At 43.7% G+C, this 15,906-nt stretch overlaps 2 protein-coding genes across 6 annotated transcripts in view; one reads left to right on the top strand and one right to left on the bottom strand.

Moving 5' to 3' along the window:
• The window catches only part of PATJ (PATJ crumbs cell polarity complex component), a 373,314-nt gene that overhangs the window by 341,281 nt on the left and 16,127 nt on the right, over positions 1-15,906 (top strand). For all 5 annotated transcript variants that reach the window (XM_047724601.1, XM_047724598.1, XM_047724600.1 and 2 more), the window contains 2 exons: positions 1,926-2,048; positions 2,786-2,890. In XM_047724601.1, the coding sequence (XP_047580557.1) occupies positions 1,926-2,048; positions 2,786-2,890 (228 nt within the window). The remainder of the gene's footprint in view (positions 1-1,925; positions 2,049-2,785; positions 2,891-15,906) is intronic.
• Positions 10,605-12,249, bottom strand: LOC125097131 (fibrous sheath CABYR-binding protein-like). Its single transcript, XM_047724605.1, has 2 exons — positions 12,129-12,249; positions 10,605-11,196 (listed from the first exon to the last, which is right to left on the bottom strand). Exons 1-2 carry the CDS (start codon positions 12,132-12,134, stop codon positions 10,693-10,695), a joined length of 510 nt encoding a protein of 169 aa, XP_047580561.1. The 5' UTR covers positions 12,135-12,249; the 3' UTR covers positions 10,605-10,692.

Raw genomic sequence — 15,906 nt, 5'->3', positions numbered from 1 at the left:
CTTTGAAGCACACTAAGCTGTGTATATTTTTAAATAATCAATTAAAATGCCAGGAGTCTTGCTACTATATAAGCCCCTTTACCCCACCCACACCACTAATATTTATGCCATAGTCTTCATATGTTTACATTTACATAAACTGAGAACCCCACCAAACAATGCTATAATTTTTACTTTCAACCATCCTGCAATTTCATTATTTCTTTATTTACTTATTTGAGAGAGAGAGAGAGAGGGCATGAGCAGAGGCAGAGGGAGAAGCAGGCTCCCCGCAGAGCAAGGAGCCCCTCGCAGGCTTGATCCCAGGACCCTGATCATGACCGGAGCCAAAGGCAGACGCTAAACCATCTGAGCCACCCAAGCACCCCATCCTGCATATTTTAAAGAACTGAAAAAAACTGGTCACATTTTTTTTGCCTACTGAGTAGTTTAGGATTTTATCCTGGACCCCAGGAACGTTACGCTGTGTAGATTCCCAAGAGTGTTGATGTTTCTGGTTTAGCAGGCAGGCAGCCCATTTGGGTTCACACTGCGAGTTCGGTCTCATCTTTCCGGGAGCCATGGTTCACCTCCCAGCTCAGGTCTGTGTGGGTCTGTCCCTCACATGAGTGGCTTAGAATGAAGCCAGAGACTTCTGTGGCTCCCCTTCTTCTCAGGCTGTCTACTCCAGCTTTCTTCCTTCCTTCTCCAGCCACCTGGGGCTCCCTCGCCTGGTTCCTCTGACCTGTGAGATGGGGCGAGGGAGGCGTCCACAGCAGAGCCTTACACTGTCACCACCTTTCTAGCTCCTTGACGGGGGATCTCACCCTCAGGACAGAGCAGCCTGGAAGACAAGGGGGAGATCCACCCTCTCCTGCTTTCTCTCCAGGTTTCGGCTCCCGCCCACAGTATGTGTGTCTCTTTACTTTTCCGAAGCCTCAGGTAGTTGTTTTCTGCCCTTGACCGAGTTGTCCATTTTAATCAGCAAGAGAGAGATGCTATATAGTTGAGTGAATGCCACCAGGCTGGAGCCGGAACGCCTCTGTCATTCTTTCTGTGTTTTTTTTTTTTTTTAAGATTTTATTTATTTATTTGACAGAGAGAGATCACAAGCAGGCAGAGAGGCAGGCAGAGAGAGAGGAAGAAGCAGGCTCCCTGCTAAGCAGAGAGCCCGATGCGGGGCTCGATCCCAGGACCCTGAGACCATGACCTGAGCCAAAGGCAGCGGCTTAATCCACTGAGCCACCCAGGCGCCCCTTTCTGTGGTTTTTAAAACACTAACCCTGTGGTACGAATGTGAGGAAAACCTAGGCGAGAGCCAGGATCACTTCGCCAGGGTCCGAGTGAACCAAGCTGCCTCACTTCCTAACCTTCGCGAACGCTTTCTGCCACGTGTCCCTTCTCTCTGTGGACTCCCTTACCACTCCAGTGGGCGTCCTCTCAGAGCCTTTGTTGTAAGGCAGCCGTGGAGCTCCTGAGAGCCAAGTGTGTTTGTTCACACCCAGAAGAGCATGATATGTGTGGCAGTTTAATCATAAACACCATATGAGAACATACTTGCCAAGTCTGCATCGAAATTGGCCACTAAACTGAGCAGTAACATAGGGTTGTTTTGTATTTTTTTGTTGTTGTTTTTACTCCTACTGTTGCCTTTTATTGAGCCTCTTCTGTAGGCTAAGACTGCACTCTATCATCTCATTTAATCCTCAGACCAACATAAAGATGCAAACTCTATGAGGTTAAAGAACCACCTTAAGACCCTCCCCACCCCCAGCTAATTCAGCGCTTGAGCTGAAAACACAGGTTTCTTTCTGACTCCAAAGGCGCTGCTCTGGTGTTGCCTTGGCCTCCTGCATCATGGAAGGATTTTGTTCAACAGCTCTCTGGGAGCAGTCAGGTTGTGGTTTTTTTATTAAATATATGAGTGCCATGTTTTCCTTTTTTAGGAGCTCAGCGATGCCCTTGGAATCAGTATTGCTGGAGGAAAAGGAAGTCCCTTAGGAGATATCCCCATATTTATTGCCATGATTCAGGCCAGTGGTGTGGCTGCACGTACCCAGAAGCTTAAGGTAAACAGAAGGAAAATGGTGGAGTGCTCACAGCATGTGGTGGGAGACAAAGTTGCAGCCATGGGCGCTTTATTTTAAAGTTGGAATTCCAACAGAGACCCACGCTGAGGGCAAAATGCATTGGAGAAAGTTGACACCTAAAATTCATTAGGTCCCTGGGCATATAAAAATATTATTGTTTGTATCAAAGCTTCCCGATGAAGGAAGAAATTGCAGCTCATTTGCAAAGCCTCCCAAACCACTTTTTTCACTTCTTTCCACCCAAAATTAATCTTCACCTGAGGGAGATTTGACCTGAGAATTGCCCTTCAGCCAGAAGAATTAACGTTCTTAATGATTTTTTTTTTTCTCCAGTGCCCCTTATTCTTAACTTAGGTAGAAAAATAAAGGAGAAAATATTTGGCTTCCTCATTAGAGCTTTATTGAACAGTTAATTTGTGTGCCCCGCTATTACTGGTGAATGGATGTATGCGTCACCGCCATTGCCAAAATACAAAAGTGGCCTGCCGTGCCTTCCCCTAATCACATCTGACCCCCTTCTTGTTTCTCTGATTGGTCTGTGTTTGGGGAAAGCCATAAAAATTCCTCATGCTTCTGGAACATGCATACCCAGGAGAAACACAGGCTCTTCACAATAGCCACAAATGGGAAATATGACTTACAAAGAATTGTAAGCCTTCTCCTCAAATTTAATTTTTCTTAATGATAGTGATTTTCTACCACTTTTGTACTTCCAGGTTGGAGATCGGATTGTCAGCATTAATGGGCAACCTTTGGATGGGCTGTCTCACGCGGACGTGGTTAATCTGCTAAAGAACGCCTACGGGCGTATTATCCTACAGGTACTGCCATCAATGGGACGTGCAGCTGTGCGAGGCAGATAAGTGGCGTGCAAAAAAGATTGAGCGTCACTGGCAGTAGGCATCACCGCCCAGCGGGGTGCTTGCTGATGTGAATTATGAAGGTTGAAAGCAAGAAATTATTATTTTTATTCAGAAATTCTTTAATGCCACCCATACAGGCAGTGAGCATGATTATATGAAAGCATAACAAGGGGAGAAAAATTACTCTTTGCTTCACATGATGAATCAACAAGGCTTTTAGCTTCCAGCATTCTTTTGTAAATCAAAGTTTGTGAGGAATAGGAAATGATTTCTTTTCTTATGCCCAAGAACTGTTACCGAACTGCTCAAACACAGTTTCTTCCACCCCCTTTATAGGAAGGGAAAAGTACAATGCTCTTTTTCCCCGTAGCATAAATGATGGCCAACACTGTTAAATTCTCACTGTGTGGTTGTCATCAAATGAGGCAGACAATTATTTATCAGCTGTGGTCCCCAAGTTTATTGTCCAGATGCACGGAGAAATATAACAGAAAGTAGAAAGGAGGTGTACTGTTCATCATCCCTCCTTATAGTTCAGCCCTCCACATGTCTGTGAGATTGATATGGGGCAGTGAGAGGTATGATACTGCAGTGAGTTTTGCTAATGAGTTTCTTCCAAAATGTATGATTATGATCGCCGCACTTCTACACGTAGTATTGAATGGTTTACCTATGAAAAGAATAAAGCCCACTGTTTAGTACCTTAGAGAGGGCTTGCCAGCCCCTCAGATCCTTCTAGCCTTCAAATAATTTCCGGGGGGCGTCTGGCTGGCTCAGTCAGTAGAACATGAAGCTCTTGATCTCAGGGTTGCAAGTTCGAGCCCCACCTTGGGTTGGATGTGGAGATTACTTAAAAATAAAATTTTGAATATAATAATAACTTCAAACTGAAAAGCCATTGCATTAGGGAAAACCAGCTTGTGGTGCTTAACTCTCACATCTCAATGGTCTAAATACGAAAGGCCAAAACAGACATTATGAAAGTAAACAGTGGGGCACCTGGGTGGCTCAGTCGGGTAAGCTCCCACTCCTGATTTCAGCTCAGGTGACAATCTCAGGGTCATGGGTAGAACCCCATATGTTGGATTCCGCACTTAGCAGGGAGTCTACTTGGGATTCTCTCTCCCCCTCCCACTGCCTCTCCCTCTTCCAAAATAAATAAATACATTAAAAAAAAAAAAGGTAAAGTACAGCATGTATGAAGGGGATTGTAAAAATACCGTCAGTAGTTTCAAGGGAGTTTATGCGATAGGCCACATAGTATTCAGTGATTTGGGTCCCTGGGTTTCTGCGGAGCACAAAACAACACTGTGTGGACTGGCTGTAGAGTGGGCTTCCCCTCTGCTCCTAGTCCTCACTTTCAGTGGACCTTATGCTGCAGCCTCACATTCCTCCCTCCACCCCATGTCCGTTCTTGTGGTCAGACAGACCCTGTGCCATAGCCTTGCTTTTTCTTGTTTGCGGGCTTGCTCTTCCTTCGAGTTATGCTGACCCCTAGAGGCCTAAAAGTGCAACTCCTCAGTCTCTGACTGCGGACCATTAGTTACACGGAATTTTTTTTTTTTTTTAAGATTTTATTTATTTATTTGACAGAGAGAGATCACAAGCAGGCAGAGAGAGAGGAGGAAGCAGGCTCCCTGCTGAGCAGAGAGTCCGATGCGGGGCTCGATCCTAGGACCCTGAGATCATGACCTGAGCCGGAGGCAGTGGCTTAACCCACTGAGCCACCCAGGTGCCCCAGTTACACGGAATTTTTTTTTTTTTTTTTTTTTTTGTTACACGGAATTTTAAAAGGAAGTTACTTGAACCAGTAACTTAATGTCCAGACAAAAAAAAAAGTCTCCCTTAGCAAAATCAGATATTACCAGTATTTTCATACACCAATATAATTTGTACGGCACCACCTTCTTCACAAAGAAATGAGAAGCCACAATGCAAAACTAGCATTAACTGCAAAAGCGCCTTAAATGACAATGCACTCAAGCTCTCCCATGCGGAATTAACACTTCACTCAGTCAGATTGCTACTGTTCACATACCTTAGAAAGAGTTCCTTATTTTTCCTATTTCTGTATTTTAAGGAAATGACATTTGGTTTAAAAATGCTCTCTTGCCTTAATCACATTAGTGGGTAGTGTTATTTTCTAACCTGTGTTATTAAAAGCTTAATGGAATCCATTGGGATTATAATCTACATAGTTATGGGTGTGGAGCATACATGCCGCCAAAGGCTTTAGACAGAAAACTCTTATGTCCTGCGTCAAACGCCTTTCAGTTACATAGTGTATTTGCCTCAATTAAAACAATGTGCAGGGCACCTGAGTGGCTCAGTGGGGTAAGCCTCTGCCTTCAGCTCAGGTCATGATCTCAGGGTCCTGGGATGGAGTCCCGCATCGGGCTCTCTGCTCAGCAGGGAACCTGCTTCCCCCGCTTCTCTCTCTCTGCCTGCCTCTCTGCCTTCTTGTGATCTCTCTGTGTCAAATAAGTAAATAAAATCTTAAAAAAAAACAATGTGGGGGCGCCTGGGTAGCTCAGTGGGTTAAGCCGCTGCCTTCGGCTCAGGTCATGATCTCAGGGTCCTGGGATCGAGCCCCGCATCGGGCTCTCTGCTCAGCAGGGAGCCTGCTTCCTCCTCTCTCTCTGCCTGCCTCTCTGCCTGCTTGTGATCTCTCTCTCTGTCAAATAAATAAATAAAATCTTTAAAAAAAAAAAAAAACAATGTGTATATAGTACCAGCAGTACAGTTATTACAGCTGACTTGCCACTGGGTAATTATTTTTATTGTCAGGTGAGCCAGCCCATTGGCTGAGCGGTAGAGAAGGTTAGGTAATTGTGTCTGTTGATGTGGAAAAGACTTACGACGGTATATCATGCAAAGCAGTCAGCAACTGCTGGTTGCACAGGGAAGATTAAGGTCTGAATCAGCATACAGCAGGATGGTGCAGGGGAAAGAGTGGACGAGACGACCAACACTTCCAGAAGCTTCTCCCCACAGTATAAATTGCTGTCTCTGGGTGTTAATAAGAGGTAGATATTACTGCCCTTAAAGTCGGATGGTTTCTTATTCTCAATGATAAATTGGTCAGTGAAGATGGATGTGGCTACATGGTGTCATTTTAAATGTTCCTAATTATATTTGCTTTTCTAGTCTGATAGTTTTGTCTGGTTAAGCTTTTTTATCTGTAGAATGACCATGAAACCTTTTTTGGGCAAAATCAGGTAACCCAGACTCTCTGCTAGAATTTTTTTTTTTTGGTACATCTTTGAGAACACAGAAGATAAAAAGAGCACATCAGAGATTTTTATCACTAAAGGAACTTGTGAGGCTTGTTTTGGGCCCATTAAGAAATTTTGCAAACATTCAAGAGTATAGCAGAATGGGTGGATTGAGGTAGCACTAACTAAACTAAGGGTATGGTAAGAGGATGTTGGGAGAGAACATTGTAGTTGGAAATGTCCAGTAGGCAGAGGAAATGTACTGCCAATACTCAGGGAGACTTCACTGCTGGGAACAGTAAATAAAGCCAACTGAGACATTTCAATGTCAGCATCCCCACTACCTGGCACATTATATATCATTAGATACTGATTGAATAAATGAATGAAAACAGTGGTGACAAAGATAGGACAAAGGCTTGGAGTCAACACCAAATAGGGAAGGCAGGAGAAGAGAGTCTGAAGTCAGGGAGATTCATTAAGCATCTGTCTACAAAGTATTTTGGGAGGCCCTTTGGGGACATACTTCAGACCACACACACACACACAAAAAAAAAAAAAAAAAAAAAAAAAACTGGGTACCTGGGTGGCTCAGTGGGTTAAAGCCTCTGCCTTCGGCTCAGGTCATAATCTCAGGGTCCTAGGATTGAGTCCTGCTTCGGGCTCTCTGCTCAGCAGGGAGCCTGCTTCCTCCTCTCTCTCTGCCTGCCTCTCTGCCTACTTGTGATCTCTGTCTGTCAAATAAATAAATCTTTTTTAAAAAAATGATATAAGAGGGTTCAACTACTAGTTTGGAGAGAGAGAGAGATGTGTCATATTTATTAAGATAATATAGAGAGAACAGTGACTTCTTTTTGAACTGTCAGTTGAAAAATGGAAGACAAAAAGACATGGAATTAATTCAAGGGATCCAATATCTAACAGAAGGGAGTTGCAAAAAGAGAAACAGAAAAATAAGAAATAAAATAAACCTTATCTAAAGGCCCATGAGCCAGTTAGCAGGATAAATACCTATATACATTCTAAAACTTCCAAAGAGAAAAGTATAAGCTACTTACGAAAGAACAGGAGATTCAAATGGCACCTCTTTTTCAGCAGCGTATTTCTGAGAAAATTACTTTAGGAGGGTATTCCAGTAAAAGAGCAGGTAAGAAAGAGGGAAGCCAATGGATTCAATGCTAAGAAACGTGGAAGTCCCAGGACAGCTACATACCGAGCTTAGAGAATAACTTGCCCAAATTGGAGCAGGGGGAGAAGACACTCTAAGAGAAATGCCTCTCCATCAAAAGGAAAGAAGAGGAACAGATTAATTATCTCATTTATTAGTTAATCAATTATCCAGTTAATTAGAAGTTTGAGATTACTGGGAAAATTTGGGGCTCATTGGTGATAAGTCTATAACAATTAAAATGAGATCATTGTTACCTTGAAGAAAATAAACTTGTACCAAGAAAAGGAAATGTAATCATACTACAGTAGTTGACTCAGTATAAATAACATTTATATAAACATTATAATTCATAATAATAAAACCAACACAACCAAACATCATAATGCATGAAATACCAGCATCATGGTTATTTGGGATATATTATTGGAGAGGAAAATATGAGAAGTAAATCTTTAAAGTTGAAATAAAAGAGATTGTTGGAAATTGTTAGAACTACAGAGGTTTAAGTATATCTAAAGAAGCACAAGAAACAAGTAGAACTTTAATGTGAAATGGAAGAGGTTGGCAAGCTAAATTTTCATCCACTGGAATATTTCATCTGTTGAAATAGGGAGTTGATAGACATCAACAAGGTGATAAATTTTAAAATAGGATTATATGCATACTACTTAGCTTATACCTCTAGAATTGAAAAGAGAAGTGTTTAGTGTGCCTCTAGAGAGTGAAAGTGTTGAATTTTTTATCATGTGCTATACTATTTAATTTTTTATCATGTGCACACAAAAAGAAATATCCTGGAAAAATAAATAGAAAAGAACCAGGAATCAAGAATACAGGTTCTAGACACTTAAGGAGAAAAGAATTTTAAAAATAGCACACTTACCAGTGAAGCAGAAGTAAATAAAGCTGGAAAAGTCACTACAACTTGTAGATAAATCACTGGCAATCTTTAAAGAAATTGATTTTCTTTCAGAGTTGGTGGCAAGTCAATAGAGAGCAAAGGGGTAGTTGGGAGCAAAGGAGATAGAAGACACCTCTGAAAAAGAATATTAAAAATTTTACAGTGAAGCGATGCCTGGCTGGCTCAGTTGGTAGAACATGAGACTCTTGATCTTGGGCAAGCCCCATGGTGGGTGCAGAGATTAAAATCTTTAAAAGGAAAAAAGCATTCAGTGAGGATCATTGCAGTGATGCTGCTGCTAGTTCCGAGGCCAACCTGAGACCCACTGGAGTGGCTCATTATCCAGAGAGAGTAAAGCATGTTATTCTCTATGCCTGGAATATCCATGTCACCCCACCTCTCCCCTCTGTGAAAATCCCTCCTGTGAAATCCTTTGTTTGGAAACTCTCCAACCAGAAGGTTGGGGAATAGGGAGTGCCTGGGGGGTCATTTTCCCCTGACACCACAAACTGATCCAAAGTAGTGTCTGTGCCCCTAGCACAGGGCCTGGCCTAAAAAGTGTTGGTCACGTTGAGTGGGTTGCTGAGCTGTCCTGATAGAGTTAAAAGATACAAACTTACAGAGAACTAATCAGCATGGTTACCAGTTCGGTCCAGAAAAATTCTGCTGGAGGAGAAAGATGGATGGGCTTGGGAACGGAGAAGGTGTGTTGATGGAGGGCGCAGGGAAGCATGTAAAGGCACATGTGAGTCTCAGTAAAGGAGTGGCTTGTGAGCTGTTCTTCACCTTGACTGTGCGATAAAGCCACTCGTCCCAGTACTGGTTCCTGGGTCTACCCCAGGGATTTCACTGATCTGGGATATAGCATGGACTTCGAGAGAGGGAGAGTCTAAAGCTTCCCAGGTGTTTCTAATATGTAACCAGCTGACCTCTGGAGGTCATGATGGATAGAAAGCCAAGGGATGCCAGGAAGGGAGTGGTGAGCTCCAGGAAAAAGACAAAGAGCTGAAGGTTTGAAAGTTGAAATGAAGACCAGTGGAGGTTCTGTAGAACAAGGAGTCTTTAATGTCAGAAAGTTGTGTGTTTTGAGTCCTCTCACTTAACTCTTCTGTTCTCTACAAATACGGATCATAGCTCCTTTCTTCCGAGGTGGCTGTGAGGATTAAATGAGGTGTCATGTTTCATAAAACAGTGGATTGCCAGTAGTGAGCATTAAATAAGTGCATTGTGTTACTTTCATTATAATAATGCGGGCTTGAGGTCAGTAGATGCAAACATTTCTAAAACCCTGGAAGGAGTAGTTTTCCAGGTGGCATGTGAGATGTATGCCACTAGATAGTGATGTCACGAGCAGTCACTTCGCCCCTTATTTTACTCCAAACTTTAAAAAGTTGGCACTTCACGGGCACCTGGATGGCTCAGTGGGTTTTAAGCCTCCGCCTTCAGCTCAGGTCATGATCTCAGTCAGGGTCCTGGGACTGACCCTGCATTGGGCGCTCTGCTCAGCAGGGGGCCTGCTCCCCCCCCCCCCCCTCCTGCCTGTCTGTCCAATAAATAAATAAAATCTTTAAAAAAAAAAAGACCTCACTTTTTAAAAAAGTTGATACTTCTAACCATTATATTTTTAAAAGATACAATGAAGTTCATATACTCTGATGTCCCTGGAATCAGTGTCTTCAGATTCTAAATAAAAACTTGAAGCAGGTGTGCTTTCTACTTCATTAAATTACACCAAATGTCAGTCCTGGGACAAGGCAAACTTTTCTCGATTGTTCCTCTGTTCCATGCCCCATCTTAGGATGCCAGCTTTTTCAGAGCACCTTAACTTGACAGCCTTCCTGTCAGTTTTCAGCATATCCACACTATGGATCTAGGATCCAGGATGGGCGTGAGTGCTGAGTTTGTATTTTGTACTGCAGGATTTGAGTCCTAACAAATATAAGGGCTAATCTTACTCTGGCTAATCTTACTCTTCTACGGGATCAGCAGCTCAGGAAAGTTGGAAGCAAGGAGCTCAAGCTTTTGTGCATTGTGATAATCCTACTTATCTAGAAAATATTTGACTTCTCAACTCTCCAAAACAATCCCCCAAACCTATTTTTTTTTTAAAGATTTTATTTATTTCAGAGAGAGAGAGAGAAGCACAAGCACAAGGGGAGTTAGGCCGAGGTACAGGGAGACGAAGACTCCCTGCTAAGCCTGGGCTCCATCCCAGGATCCTGGGATCATGACCTGAGCCAAAGGCAGGCGCTTAACCGACTGAGCCACCGACTGAGCCACCACCCTCCCCAAAACCTATTTTTAAGGAAAGATACTCATCTTAGGGTCCATGCAAAAAAAAGTGTGCTTTATGACTCAGAAAGTATCAAGTATACATCATTTTAATATAGAACATAGAGTTCTGATTGAATTTAGTTTTGCTTTTAACCTGAATTAGTAAATGCCACAAGAAGCTGAGGCATGAGAAAGCATATCAGAAAAAACACCCTCCTGGAGGGGAAAATACAGTTTGTCCGTTCGGAGGGGGAAACACGCTGTGAGGGGCAAGGGCAGTTGGAGGGGGAAACACGCTGTGAGGTGTAAGGACGGTTGGAGGGGGAAACATGGAGTGAGGTGTAATGGCGGTTGGAGGGGGGAAAATCCTTATTGGTTCTTCCTCTTCCACTGATTCATAGGCTTCCGCTTTTTCATTAGATTCAGAGGATAGGGTTTCTTCCCCATCCTTCATTTCACAAGTCTTCCTGTCGGATACAGTGACTTTCTCTTTCTTGTCTTTCATTTCATGAGTCTCCTCCTCCTCAAGTGGAGTGAGGTCCTCCTTTTTCATTTCACCAGTCTCTCTCCCCTCATGTAGAGTGGCGTCTTCCTCTTTCATGTCACATGTCTCCCTCTCCTCAGGTATGGGGATTTCCTCCTCATCTTCCTTCAGACCAGTGGCGTCGCTCTCTTCACGTAGGCACTTACTAAATATTTGATCCTAACAAGGTTGGGGAGAAGGTGAGGAAACAAAAAGTACTTTCATTAAAGCCCAGTGAGAGTTCAAACTGCTACAGCCACGTGGCAGCTTCAGACGGTCTGTTACGTTTCCTTTGTGCATCCCCATCACCAGGCAGTGCCACATCTAGTGATTGGTCTTAAAGAACCATTCAAGGTATACATAGCAGCACTATGCACAGCAATAAAGGACGACATAAACTTAAAGGACCCACAGGTTTTGAACCAGGCGAATGGTTCTGAAGGGTGAGTGGGAAGCGGGGAAGACATCCACCGTATCTCCAGTCCCCAGGGATGAGAAGAAAGGTTGCTGATCTGAGTATGGTGGAAATGGAGCTGGCCCTAGCTGGGACCAAGAACTCCGGACACCATAGCTCCCGAACCCCATATTCAAGTTGCACCGACCTTAATACCCATTGTCTGAGGACCTCAAAGCCCTCTTTGCTTTACCCAGAAACCCTGTCCTTCCCCTCTCCTCTCTCCATTTTGAATAGCGTGTGTTCCTGTCTGCCCCCCACACTACATCAACTGCCAGCCTTTCTGATGAAGGATGGAACACATCTGCTTTCCTCTACTCCTGTCTCTATCCTCAGAAACTACCACAGAAGTTTGTACCTGGGAGTTCTAGATTTACTTTAAAAAAAAAAAAAATGAGGGGCACCTGGGTGGCTCAGTGGGGTAAGCCTCTGCCTTCAGCTCAGGTCATGATCTCAGGGTCCTGGGATCGAGCCCCTCATCAGGCTCTCTGCTCGGCGGGGAGCCTGCTTCCCCGTCTTCTCTCTGCCTGCCTCTCTGCCTACTTGTGATCTCTCTGTCAAATAAATAAAATCTTAAAAAGAAAAATGAGGAGACCTATTAGTCTGTTTGCCTTCCCCCATCTTCAAAACCCATAAATAGATCTTTACCCAGCCTTACCTCCATGTTGTTCAGTCCCTGGTTTTGATGGGGGAAGAATACTTCAGAAGGAGGGCTGAACTAAGACTCATAGGCCACATCTCTTTGGACTTGTACCCAGCTGAACATATATACCCTTCTGAGATCAGATTATTATCTTCCACTGAATCAGTCCCTGGGAAGACCAATCAACTCCGAGAGCAAGATGGTTAATGCAATACCTTGGGGCTATAGAGTCATTCTGGGGGTGATGGGTTTATGTTCTCCTTGGCTTCCTACAAAAGACTAAGCCATCAGTGAAAATCCTTCACATTTCCCATCTAGCTTCTTGGCTTCCACTCCTACAAAAGAGGAGCTTGAACAGCTCCAAGGATCCTAGGTAAGCCCCTGGGATTTAATATCATCCGTGGATGGGAAGCCCTTTTTATTTCAGGGTTGAGGGTAAGCAAGAGGCCTTTAGATTTTAGAGGGATATGAGTTTTTCTGTAAGATGGTACTGTTAGAAGTGTTTTATATTTTCTAGCTAGATTTTTATAAAAATTGATTTTTGCCCAAGTAGAACTGTGACTTTGGTTTCACAATTTATATGGCTGATTTCATGGACTCTTGAAAGTGTATTCTTTTTCCAAGAGTTTAAAAAAAAAAAAATCCTTCAGGAACATCCATGGCCTATCTTCCACACCCTGAGCCCTCTTCTTATAGTACCTTGTAAGAGCCAGGGAGTTTCCTGGCCTGTCATCAACCACACCCCATGATGATCTGCTCTGTTTGTAACTGCCTGTTCAACTATCTCTCTGGCTCTCTCCCTCCCTGACACCATATCTAGACTGTACTTAATTATATGCAGAGTGAGTCAGTTTGCCTGGTGTGAGGGTCCAAGACCAGGTCTATACCCTCACACTACATATGATGTAGAGCACAAGATTCTGGAGTGAAATGAGGTGGAAATGAAACCAGCCCTCCCTCCTTAACTGACCTTGGAAAGTTCCTTAAGCTCTCTGCTCCAGCTTCATCTGTCTAAAATGCAGGAATAATAGTGGCACCTACCTCTATAGGGACTCAGGAGAGCGCTTAGTGTAAAGTAAGTGCTCAGCTGATCTCAGTAGTCATGGCGCTGTTAGAGACTGAACAAACCAAAGAAAGGAGGAAGTTGCCATCAAATCCTGAGGTACCTTAAAGAAAACAATATTTTACTGACTTTCTTCCTCAGCCCCATAATGGATGGTCTGTTTTCATGGTCAGCTGAGAACGTAAGTCCAAATTCCCACCAAGTACAGGAACATCCTTTACTGTATCCCAAATTAATAGATTTTGAGCCTCTCTTTGAGTGCTAGCTTCAAATGGGATGGGATGCTCATGCCCCAACGAGCTATGCCATTCTGTTCTGGAAGGGCCTGACTAGAGTTTTTTCTCTCCTAAAAGGACCCAAAACCAATCTCCTTGTAGCCTCTATGTCTCACTCTGTTCCGTGGAAATTCAGAAAATTGAGTCCTATAATCCCTATTCCTTAAGAAGGTTTTGGATTCATTCACTCCACAAATACTCATTAAGCAATGTTAGGTGCCAGGCACGTTAACACTGAGAAGCAGTCCTTGTCCTCATGGATCCTGTGGTGGGGAGGTAGGGGAGACCCATTAGCAGTCACGGAAATACGTATCATCATAATTTGTTAGAAATTTTTTGCGAGTGCCATGGAGAGGAAAACAGGAGAAATTAATTTAAGCACCAGTAGTAAAGAAGGCTAACATAAGGAAAGTGACTTGTAAGCTGATACCAGGCCCACTGGTGGGTTTTTGGGGGGGGGGGTATTAAGATTGTGCGTAGAGAGAGCTGGAGTGTGGTTGGAATGGAAAGAGATTGACAGGATTAGAGGAGCAGGCTAAGGGAGGATCTTTGTGTGTATAATTAGGGAGTCTGAATTTTATTCCAAGTACAAAGAGAGACCGCTGAAAGGTTATAAGCAGGGGAGTGTCCTTATCCATTTTATATTGAAAAAGATAACTGGCTGTTGTATAGAAGAGAGATTAGAAGAGAATGAATGCGATGCTGGTTCAAGGCAGCTGATAATGATGAATTAATTAGAATGGTCACCATAGGGGCAAAAAGGAAGCAGATTTGAGAAGTACGTTAGAGGTAGACTCCAGAGGACTTGGTGGTGGATTACATATGGCAGGTGAGAGAGGGATGTAGCTGGTGGGTAGAGAGTAAGCATTCTGTGTGGTTAGCCTCCCGGCATCCTTTCTAGTTCAACAGTGGTCACCCGTCAGCAATGAAGTATTTCCAGTCTTACACCTAGCACATTTTAGTCAGGTGGTCAGAGCTACCATCTACTAAGAGGGAAAACTAGAAGGAAAGTGAATTGCAAAATGGTTGTTGGATCAAGAGTTTGAATTAGCTAATGCAGATGGTAACTTGGCAATTGGATACAGCAGACTAGGCTGGGAATTTTCAGCACCTTGTGGCATTTAAAGCTATGGTAGTATATACATTGTCACCTAGACCCTAAGTGTGCATGTGGGAATTGGACACAGGACTGAGCCATAGGGGTGAGTGGAATAACCAAGAGGTGGGAAAGTGGGCCCCAGCAGCAGGAGAAAGGCCAGAAAATGGGTCATAGAAGTTTAGTTCTGGTGATGGGGAGGGCTGCCAGGGTGGAGTGGTTCATGAAGATGGTGTAGGTTGAGATTACAGATGTCATAGGCAGAGACAACTTCTCTGATACACTTGCTGTGTATACACTTGCTGTGGGAAGAGTACCAAAAGGGCTGGTGGAAAGTGGAGGGGCTCTGGTGGTCATGACGAATCCATCTTTTCCTCCTTGTCTCATCCTAAATATTTGCCCAGTTCATTCAGCCATTCTATATATGATGGTATTTCCAGAAGATTCCATAACTTGCACACAGCTGTGTTTTCCCCCAGAATAGGATACTTCACCAAAATGTGTTCTGATCCACCAGGGTGGGCCTGTTGCTTTCCTCGTAGTAAAAACTCTAATGACAGATGCCGCTAAACCCAGCAGTTTGGGCAGCCGCGCCCTCTATTGGCTCATTCTGAAACTGCAGTCAAATCCAGTTCCTTTGCATTGGTGTCAAGTCCCCCACTCCATACCTACTTGTGCACAGATTATTATAATCTAGAAGAACCACAGATCAGAAGCCGGAGTAGCCCAGGAGCTCTGGAGAGAGAAGCTCTGAACTCATAGAGATGGAAGACATCTCCAGGCTAAGCGCACAAGGCAGGCTTTTATGATTCCCGTTCAACAGCTGAGAAGCTGAAATTCAGGCACAGCACCATTTTAATGGCAGAAACGGAACTCAAGAACCTCATTCTGTGTCCTACTATGAGCTGTGAGAGGCATACTGTATTTCTTTTGCATGCTTTTGGGAATGTTATTTGCAGATGAAAAATAGAAAGTGCAAGTTTACTTGTCATATTGTTTGGAAGCATCTAAAAAAAAAACAGGTAATAGAGAATCAGTCATTCCTTCTTTCTTTCATTCGCCAAATATTATTTGAACGTGTATGTGACTTAAGTTTGTGACCCTGGGGAGCTGGGTTCCCTTTGGACAGTTTTTAAGCAGAGGAGTGTAATAACCTGCTGTGTTTGAACAGGACCATTCTAGCTGCTCTGTAGTGAGCCGGAGAGGGGCTGAAGCAAGAACAGCAAGGGGTCTTTTGTAGAACTCCAGGCAAGAGAGGATTTTGTAGACAGACCAATAGAGGGACACCCACGTGGCTCAGTTGGTCAAGTGTCTGCCTTTGGCTCAAGTCATGATCCCAAGGTCTTGGGATTGAACCCC

The sequence above is a fragment of the Lutra lutra genome, chromosome 4 (assembly GCF_902655055.1).
Source record: "Lutra lutra chromosome 4, mLutLut1.2, whole genome shotgun sequence".
Classification (NCBI taxonomy): Eukaryota; Metazoa; Chordata; class Mammalia; order Carnivora; family Mustelidae; genus Lutra; species Lutra lutra.
This window is presented reverse-complemented; position numbering and strand designations above follow the sequence as displayed.